Below are 10386 nucleotides of genomic sequence, written 5' to 3' on the forward strand. Positions count from 1 at the left end.
TTGACACTTCGGCTCCGACTGGGCCAAATGCCCCTGGCTCTGCCTCAGTCTCGAGCCCTGGCCCAGAGAGTGCCACTGGATGCCCAGTGTCCTGGCGGGGCTGGGGACAGCCCGGCTCCCGCCCGTGCCGCCGGTGCGGTGACAGGGAGAGCGGGACTCCCGACGGCAGCCCCGGGCTTGCGGTGTCTGGATCCGCCCGTGCCCGGAGCGTCCCCGGGGCCGCGGGCAGCGCTGGGATGCGGGACCGGCCCGCGCCCGGCGCCGAGCGCTCGCCGCCTCCTGAGCGCGGCCGAACATGTTCCTGGCAGGCGAGGCCAGGGGAGATGCAGTGAGGCGCGGGGCACTTTTCCAACAGCTCCTCCGCCGGGAGAGCCAGTGGCACGGCGCGGCGCCGCAGCCCGCCGCTCTCCCCGGCTCCCTGGAGGAGAAGCAGCCCGGCCGCCATGCAGAGAGGCAGGGTAAGGGGCTGCGGGCCGGGGGCTGCGGGGCGCGGGCGGTGGCGGGCGCGGTGTCCCCGGTGTCCCCATCCCGCTGACGGCCGCCTCGTTGCAGGTGCGGGCGGCGCCGGCGGCGCTCCTGGCGCTGCTCTGCGCGGCGCTGCTCCCGCTCCGCCCGGAGGCCGCCAGGGCGCCCAAGCAGCGGCCGGCGCGGACCCGGAGCTGCGGCGAGCGGCCCGAGGAGCTGCTGGAGCAGCTGTACGGGCGGCTGGCGGCGGGCATGCTCAGCGCCTTCCACCACACCCTGCAGCCCGAGCCGCCGGGCCGCCAGCACAACGCCAGCTGCCCCGCCGGGGCACGGCCGCCCGCCGACAAGAGGGTCCGGCTGCCCGTCAACCTGCGCAGCGCATCGCCCTGGGCATACAGGTGACTCCGGGCGCCGGGGGAGCGGGGAGCGGCCGCCTCAGGGCGCCCGGCGGGCAGAAGGAGCCGAGGAGGGGTCCCCGTGCGGCACCGGCAGCGCCGGGCTCCGCCGCCTTTGCCGCGCCCCGCCCGGGGCTCGGGGGGCTCGGGGTGGCCGCGGGCAGCAGCCGCAGGAAAGGCGCTAAAGCACACGTGTAGGTAGGCGATATAAGGTAATTATCTAGAAACAGCTTGTGTGAGGAATAGGTCTTATGGGCGAAAAGAGAAATGAATGAGGTGGAGCAAGCCGTGAGACGGAGCTCACACCCGCATCCACACCCACCCGGGAGCACCGACCACCCTCAAAAAGTCACTTGGGCGAATTGTCATGTGTGACAATCAGAGGACCCTCAGCAAAGGGTCGCCACCAAAGAAGCACCTCTTGACTGCAGCAGCCACAGAGGGGCACAGATCTGGGCTTCCCCCAAAATGTGCCTCCAGACGCTGTTTCTAAAATACATCAGGGTGCAGTCTGTATTCTGGTCACCTACCAAACAGTCCCAAGGGCTCGGTGTCCCCTTTGCTGTGGGAGCGTAGGCAAGGAATGAGTGCAGCAATACTCTACACCTGTGTTTTCAACACGTGCTTTGCAAACCTCCTTCCCCTGAGGTGGATATGGGCTGACAGACTATTTCTAGGAGGCAGAAAAACAACTAAGTAAAGTTAATTTGTTGTGAGGCTGGTTAACACATGAAACAAGGGCTTTCACTTCTATAGGAAGCTCTGGACAAGCTTGGAAACCACTGATCTAGCATGCTAAACCCAGTGTCTGATCATATTCTCAGAAGACTATGAAGTATTCTGGTGGTTTGAATGAGACTGAGTTCTGCTTACAGCTGTCTGTAAAGGACTGCAGACAACAGAAAGCTAAAATGTGCAAACTTAAAAGGATCTTACTTTCTTGCTACTTTTTATACATTATCCCTGTATATACTTTGATGCAGTTCCTTGTGTATTCAGCAAACAGTTATCTCCTTGTTAGGCTCTCCAATAAATATTTATTTTATGGCATGGGTTTTGCTCGCTTTTAGTGTAAGAAGTAATCCTACTGAGAGAAAGATGGTGTATTTGCTCAGTAAGCCTTTCATAAGCGAAGTATTTTTAGCAATACATTTTCTTTAAGAAGACTGAGGATTTTTAAGCTACCTAAGAGTGCACAAAGTAAATACCATGAACGAAACACCTACCAGTGGGCTCAGGTATTTTTTACAGTGGTTTTGCAAAACACTGGTGCTATCAGAAAACTGTTCCTCTGGTTTAAAAACAGTGCCTTCCGTCCTTACATCTTGTTGGGCAGGTATTTGTTTTCAGTTGGAGCTCTGTATAGGCTTACTTCTTAATGGAGCTGCTTTTGGGGCTTGGCTTACAAAAGTAAATCCACTGTACTTTTCGTCAAAGTGTTTTCAGACACTAACTACTCACATGCAAGTAACTTGATGACATCTCCAAGCTACAAATTTTAAAATATAGTGGGGAAGAAGTATTACACCATTGAAAGCAAAATCTAAAATTATATTCAGTGGGAAAAATGTTTCTCTCGAGTAAAGAGGCCTGAGTACCCTGTCTATTAAACAGATCTCATTTACAGCTTTTTTTGTGACTGCAGTTTTACTGTATCATTAGTGTGCAACGAGACAGCAACAGATATCGCAATATGTGTAATTAAAGTGTAGAATATAAGATGATATCATACTTAGCTATTGCCACCTGCTATCTCATAGATTTTGAAGCTAGATGTGAAAATTTGTTTTGTTCTGTGGTCTTAAGCTGGGTACCCTGGAAGCTCCTTAATCCCAATAGAGTTATTCCATATCTTTGAGAGGGACACACAGCTCTCCATTAAAGACTGCAAGTATTGTCCCATTATGCTTTGTCAATGGTTAACCAATTTCGTTTATACAGTCCCAACAATTTCTTCTCCATGGCTGAAGTGTTAATCTGAAAAGCTGCACATGTGTCTCTTCCGTATTACAGCACTTTCTTGACAAGCCTACTTGCATTTAATTCTTTTCCCTCGTAAATTGCTCCCCTTCACAGATTCATTGCTGTCTCCTGAACTATCTTTTGAATCACCAAAGTTGTTCTAGTGGTGAATGCTCATAAATTCACTGTAGGCCGACCCCTTTTGTATGCCCTGAGAGGACACTGCTCAAAGGCTGAATTTGGCTAATTGAAATTTGCATCAAGATGCCTGTCCTGTTCCAGCATCTCACAGACATCCTGCTCCCCAGCTTCTTTTCTGCACCTACAGACTTACAGTGCAATTCATTTCTGCTCTGTTCATAAAGGCTCTTTTTTCTTTTTGACGTGCATTTTAATGCCTAAGGTACCTCATGCTGTTTCTCTGTCTTCACTGGTGTTGCAGCAGTTCCCGTTGTTACCAGCTGCAGATTTCATTAACATACTGTTTATACTCCCTATTCCAGGTCATTAATAATAAAGATATTAAGTCTGGCTCTACTTACCTTCCCCTGAATATCTCCCCAGGCACCTGCTCCCAGCTGTTTAACGCTGCTGCTTGTAATTCTTCTGTTCACATGACTGTTCAGTCCAAGTCAGCTGGAATTTTTTCATATCAGCCTTTATGAGAAAGAATCAAATATATTACTTAGAGAACTGTGTATAGTGTTGGCTCTGCTGCATCATCTGTATCGAAGCCTGCCATTCTTGGATAACTTTAAGTGTGGAAGATTTAGGTTTGAATGGCTCAAAGCTCAGATAAACCTTGTGTGGCTTCTTTGCTTGTCTTTGTTCTGTGCTTACTGTTTACTTTCCGTTACTTGGTCTTTTAATTTGGTTATGCAAAAATCAAGATTTACATCATTTTTGCTTACTACAACCCAGAGATACAGGAGTTGTATATGGATTGCACCACAGATCCATCTGGTCCATGACCCTGCTGCTAGCATCAACCAACAGGTGGTATTTAAGGCAAAAGTTAGGGGAAAAATACTGGTTTGTGTGTCTGATACTGAAATTCCATCCTGGTGGCCACAGGAGATCAGTATATAACTCAGGGCACAGAGTTTAATCATGCGAATCACTCTGCTCTGCAGAGCTATAAAGAGACAGCAGAGTTCCCTGAAGTCAGTTGAGCATGCTGGATTTGCTCAGCAGTTCAGGAAGGTGGGCTACAAATTACACATATTTTTTAAAAAACAGAGCCAGCAGCAGCAGTTCTGCCATGAAATCATCAGGCTGACTGTGTGCCAGCTTGTGACATCTATCCAGGGGTTGCTTGTCCTTTTTAACAGTATTACATGGACATTCAATGAAATCCAGAAAGCCTGCTTGTACAAGGAGGTTCTGGCATGGGCCACTTGGCTACTGCTGTGGTTCAGGGTTGCTTAACAAGAATTAATGATATGGGACCTGCAGACCCTGCTGACAGCACAGGACAGGTGCTTTTGTTAACATTTACAGAAGCCATAATCATGGAGAATCATTAGTAGTGCAAGCACAGCTCCAGAGATGCACAGAAAATGCTCGTGGACAAGAGCCATTATAAAAAGGATTTATTTTAAATGTCTGCCTAAACATTTGTGGGGGTCTGATCATAAAGCTCAGAGCAAACGCTGAAAAATCTGATCCTGCTGAGGGCAGCAGCATTTTTACAGGTAGTGCTGACTTGTGATTCCATTCATGGTGCTGCGGAGCACAGATGACATTCATTAACAAGCTGTAGATATCAGATCTATTTTTATTTTCTGATGTCTTAAGGCTATAATAACAATCATTGTTAGTTTGCAAACACACTTCTATGTGAGTTTCGGAAAATTCCTTTATGTGTATTCAAGAAGTCGTTCATGTTTCTGAATTTCCAAATCCTGTGGCTTTTTTTTTTCTGCCTCTGGAGCTTAATCCTGCATCTACTAATGGTTAATTTACAAAGATGTACCTTTTATTGTCAGTGTTGCTCTGATGATGTTAGCCAAGTTAGCCAGTCCCTCTCTCAAACATTGCCCAGCTTGTTCTTTCTGTTTTTCAAAAATTAGTTTCAGTTTATAAGCATCCTTGGTTTAGTGCTCATTTACATCAAATCTTAATAAAAATGATACGGGCAAGTAATTTTTCACTGGTAAAAGCCAAGCTTGTCTGCAGTGTGTTTGAACAAAGTCATACAGGAGGGTTTTCCTTCAAATAATACTCCAGTGATTTTCTAGAAGCTTATGCAAGGCATTTTCCAGGATTTATCATTACCATGCAGCACAGTGTGCATGTCCCAAAGATGCAGCCAAGGGAAGGAATAGAAGGGGATGCAGAGCAGCCATCCTTTTTAGTTGAGCACATTTGTACAATTCTTCAGAAGGTCAGTTAGCACTGGGCTATTTTTGTGCAAGCACTGTGCTACCTATAGTAGTAATAACTATGTTGCTGCCTGTATATAAAATAAACTAAGCATAACATGAACAAGAGAACACCTGCTACAGAGAAATGTATGTCTTGGCAAGGGGGGAAAAAGCTGTTAGCTCTTAATCCTGTAAGTATTTCAGAGTGTGAAGGAAGGGGATGATGATCTGCTTATTAGACTTTTGATAACATCCAGCTGTTAGCCCAGTGCTAACAGTGGTTTTCTGAAGAGTGGGCTCCCTGCCCCAGCACAGCGTCTGACCCTGTGGAACCAGAAGCCTGGAAATTATGAAGTGACAATATTATTAAAAATACTACATATAAAAGTAGTGGTACAGGAGAAGGCAGATTAAGTCGCTGCAAGAGTTTTACCTCTGACAGAAAGTTTTCTCTCGAGTTTCCAGGCTTAGTACGTAAATGGCAGGAAGTTTGTTTTTCACTGGGAGCTCTCAAAGCACTCGTAGGGTCATAAGGAAAAGCAGCCGAGTCACACTTCATTAGCAGTTCCAGTTCAGCACAAACCTGCTTCTTGTTCCAGCAGATGGGAATAGAGCAGCCCAGCACAGCTCACTGCTCCTGTCACTTGTGAACCAGCAGTGCTGGCCAGGAACACTTGGTCTTACACAGTGGTGACCTGAGTTCACAGGAAAGGGCAATCCTCACGGAAGTGTCTGGGCTGTCTGGTTTGCAGCAGTGGCTTCAGCAAGGGACACAAGGCTGCAGGTGACACTTAAATACCTGTGGAAAGTTGCACTTCTCTGGTTCTCCACCACTTTTCCCATCCATCTTTTGGGTGTAGGAAAGGCATAGTAGGAACTTTCAGCATGTATTTTACCTGGTTAATTAACCTGATCAAAAATGTTTATCCTCTTCCAGGAGAAGATGTTAAAACATGACTTGTAGTGGTTGAAGTAAAGGAGAGGAATCCAACTACAGCAGCTGAGGCAGTGGTCATTCTCTGCACAGCACGATTATGCTCAGTTCATGCAAACAGAAGGAAGCAGGTCCAGCTGCATTTATTCAGCTAAATGTTGGATGTTACTGGTGTTTGTTAGTGGCTCTGACCCAAGTAGGTCTGGGTTGCCTAGAAAGATACAAATGAGGTTTTATTTATATGGCTTTTCTGAACAGGTTTGAGCTGAAGATGCAGAACCTTATATGTGGCTCTAAGTTTTAGTGACATTTGAGTTAAGATTGATTTCAGGAGGCATTACTTACTTAGAGGCTTCAACCTTGAAGTTCTGGTCTGGATGCAAAACCACATCTATATTTTGAATCCATCATCAAGTTTGGATTCTCTCTGATTTCTTCCAGTCCTCACATGTATTGACATTGAACTTAGTATTATAAGAGATTTTTTCCCTTGGAAAGTAGAAAAACATGCCAACAACCACACCATCTTTCAAAAAACCCACCCCACTGAAATACCTGACTTTTTCCACGTGAGAATTTCGAGGAGAGAGATGGTTGTAGACCATGATTCCAGTGACAGCGTTCTCCTTTTATGAGTGAAACCTCTCATGTTTGCATGCAGAAGCATGTTCATGCTTTCCTGTAACATCATAAAACCAGGTGCTAGAGATAATACAGCAGAGGAAATACCAGTAACTTGACACATGGTGTTTTTAACAATCCACCACTGAAATTACTCACACTTGAGTTTCAAATGGGAATGTATCACAGTAGAAAGATCTGTGTTCCCCTTTCTTCCCTTCTGCTGGCTACCAGGCATTTTATTTCACACTGGTGTGAGATCCTGCAACATGAAGGTATTTCCTGGGGAAGTAAGCGAGTATAAGTGGGACAGAGGAGCATTGCAAAAAATATCTGAAACATCACAGATGTCTGGCTTTAAGAGAACTGGTCAGATTCTTTTGTGAAGAGAACAAATTCTTTAAACTTTATTTATTTATACAGATATATATATATAACATAATGGTCATTACATATATACTAAAAAAGGCTCTTTTCCTTGATGACAGGGTAATCAGTCAAAAGCTGTAATTCCAGATTTCCTTTAACCAGATGAATTGGTGATACTTCTGAAAAGAGCGGCTCCCTTCTGTCCCTGCCTAAAGCTGCTCATTCACTCTGGCTGGTACACTCTGTGTACGTGTGGCAAGACAGCTGACAGACCAAACCCCAGCTTTTGATGGAGTTACTCCTAAGTTGAATGAGTTCCTTGACCAATCCTGTGACCAGAAAAACATCAATGTCAACCCAGGGGTGGGTGTGAGAGGGAGAGCCAGGCTGCCTGTTCTCACAAGGACAGATTTTCTGGACTAGCAGTGACTGCAGTCACAGCTTGAGACAAGACTTAGAGTTCTGCCTCTTCCAAACCTGAAGCCTCTTCTCATCTCAGAGACAGACTGAAGAGGTAAAAGGTGAACACTTTGATATCCAAGGAAGTGATGGCAACCCTGGGAAACACAATTTAGAAATCACTTGAAATCAATTAAGATTTAAGGTCATTTTAAGATCTATTAACAGATTCCACCTGGAGGACTGCATTCAGAGCTGGGACTGCAACACAAGAAGGACATGGACTTGTTAGAGTGAGTCCAGAGAAGGCCATGAAAATGCCCAAAGGGATGGGGAGCCTTTCCTCTAAAGACAGACTGAGCCTTCCAGTATCTAAAGGGGGCCTACAAGAGAGGAGGACTCTTCACAAAGGCATGAAGTGACAGGACAAGGAATAAAGGCTTTAAACTGGAAGAGGGCAGGTTAAGATCAGACACTGGGAAGAATTAAGAAGTGAGGGTGGTGAGACACTGGCACAGGTTGCCCAGAGAAGCTGTGGATGTCCCATCCCAGGAAGCTGCAGTTTATCTCAGTGTGGGCATGAAAATGTTGCCCCCTTCTCTGGTTAGAGGAAAATACAGTAGACATGAATTAGAAAAAGCAATACAGAGTTCTGCTTTCAAGGGGAAGGCAAATTTATGACCCCAAGTGTACTAAGGAGAAAAACCTATTGCAGAAATAATAATACAATTCAATTCTATTTAAATTACTAAATTTTAAAACATCATGTCATGGCTTTAACACTAATAATGTTAACAAGGATTTAACCAGTTTTTGAAGAAATCAAGGCAGATAAAAAGTTTAGAAATGCCCAAGTGTCTTTTTTAATGTTCTGTTTACCCATCCGGTCCAAAATGCAAAACTCATTCTGTTTAAACCCTTGAATCTCACAATTCAGAAAGCCAGACACTCCATACTTCCATGTGCATAGTAAGACCTAATCAGTTCTGTAAGCTGTTCATGGTTTTTTCTTTACCCTTTACAAACCAGAAGTCAGACAGCAACAGCTACTTTTTCCTGACAGAGACTACAAAAACATGACATAATTATTATAATGCTATAATAATTATAATAATATATAGGACTATATAATTCCAGATACCTAGTTTTAGAGGCCCTAATGAATCTTTACTTGCTCCCTCTAGAATTTCCTACGATCCCACGAGATACCCTAAGTACATTCCCGAGGCCTACTGCCTGTGCAAGGGCTGCCTGATGGGGATCTTTGGCGAGGAGAGCCTGCACTTCCGCAGCACCCCGGTGTTCATGCCCACGGTGATCCTGCGCCGCACGCCCGCCTGCGCCGGCGGCCGCTACGTCTACGCTGAGGATTATATCACCATCCCCGTGGGCTGCACCTGCGTCCCCGAGCAGGAAAAGGAGGCGGAGAGCGTCAATTCCAGCCTGGATAAGCAAGAAGTGAAGTTGCTGGTGGGCCAGAACAAGCCCTCGTCAGAGTGAAGAATGTATTGAAAGTCATGTCTCAGTACTGGCCTCACATCGTCGTCTCACCACCTCAGGAAACTGCACCATAGCAGCAAACACACTCACTTGCCCTCTTTTTCTGCTTAGTTATTTCAGATGTAAGATGGAAACTCCAGTCACTTAGATCATCAGAGATGCAAATTCATTCTACTTCTTTAGCTCATGTAACTCATTTGCTTATTTCATTATTGCAAACTCCAAAGTAGCCTTTGTTTTTCCTTAGAGCAGAACGTTTTATCTTTGCTTATTCACAATAAATTTTAGATGATGCAACTGTAAGACATGGTAGCTATTACTATTGCAAGCTACTGGTTGTAGATATTTTTAAGGAGTCTCTTATACTCTACTTTTAAGTACCCTTATATAAAAATCACATACTTGCCATACATGTGACAAATCAGCAAAGGATAATTTCTCAGGCTGGGAGTGCCTCCCTTTATACTGCATAAAATTCAAACTTTGCCTCTGAGCTGTTACTTCTTTGGCTAATTTATACACTACAAGCAAGGAAACCTTTGCTGAGTTGGAGTCATTCATGAAACAATATTCGATGTGCTTGCTATTTTTAAACTTGCCAAATTGCTAAGGGCACGAAGGTGTTAAGAAAAAACATGCTAGAATAGTGTAAAAATGCAATGGACCTTCTTGACGGGGGCTAAGTCTAATTCCACAGAAAATATTAGAAAAAACACAGTTGAGTCCTGCATTTGATCTCATCCATCACTGACTGCTTAACTTCCTCGTGTTAAAACTTATGTTCCATGCAGCTGAAAGGCCAAAACCTTTTTCATTTTAGTAGATTCCCCATTAAAAAGTAAGTACTAAGGATTGGCTTCACGAGCTCAGGTGCACTGCAGGTGAATAAGCAGGCTAGGTCTGAACTTCCAGATCCTACAAGAGGTCATTGAGTTGAGTCCCAGCCAACCCAAACTTGTTAAATCCAACTGATTTTTACAATTACTGTTACTCATTTCTCCTTATGCTAGATCACCTGCAAAAGCTGATGCCCTGTGGACAGGCAGTCTTCCATCTGTGCAGCCTACTGCTGGATGGAACTTGATGGCAGGCTCTCACCAGAAACCCTGCATATACAAAAACTTGCATTTCCAGAGGAAGAGACTGAAGTTGACTCAGCCTAGTGAATGACAATCAGGAATGACCAGGCATGCTTTGCACAAACATAATTTTTCAGAGGGCCACACTTGCCAAAATGGATAAACCTCTGAATGCACAGCAGAGAATCTCTTTTACAGCTGAAGGATCATGACTGCAATATCTTTACTGAATAAACACCATGTGCAGCAATGTGTCTGCTACATCATGAATCTCAGAATTTGCCTTAATTCATAGC

At 45.2% G+C, this 10386-nt stretch overlaps 1 protein-coding gene across 1 annotated transcript; it reads left to right on the forward strand.

Annotated features, from left to right (window-relative positions):
* The first annotated feature begins 642 nt into the window (after nt 1-642).
* On the forward strand, nt 643-9699 carry IL17D (interleukin 17D). Its single transcript, XM_066339400.1, has 2 exons — nt 643-863; nt 8696-9699. The coding sequence occupies exons 1-2, from the start codon at nt 718-720 to the stop codon at nt 9009-9011; spliced, it is 462 nt and encodes a 153-aa protein (XP_066195497.1). The 5' UTR covers nt 643-717; the 3' UTR covers nt 9012-9699.
* Nucleotides 9700-10386: the final 687 nt, after the last annotated feature.

The sequence above is a fragment of the Sylvia atricapilla genome, chromosome 2 (assembly GCF_009819655.1).
Source record: "Sylvia atricapilla isolate bSylAtr1 chromosome 2, bSylAtr1.pri, whole genome shotgun sequence".
Taxonomy (NCBI): domain Eukaryota; kingdom Metazoa; phylum Chordata; class Aves; order Passeriformes; family Sylviidae; genus Sylvia; species Sylvia atricapilla.

What these genes read in the sequence shown, in the direction of transcription:
- IL17D (XM_066339400.1), top strand. Translation starts at nt 718, where the DNA reads ATGCTCAGCGCCTTCCACCACACCCTGCAGCCCGAGCCGCCGGGCCGC. An exon ending in GCATCGCCCTGGGCATACAG is followed by an intron (nt 864 to 8,695) that starts GTGACTCCGGGC and finishes TGCTCCCTCTAG; the next exon opens with AATTTCCTACGATCCCACGA.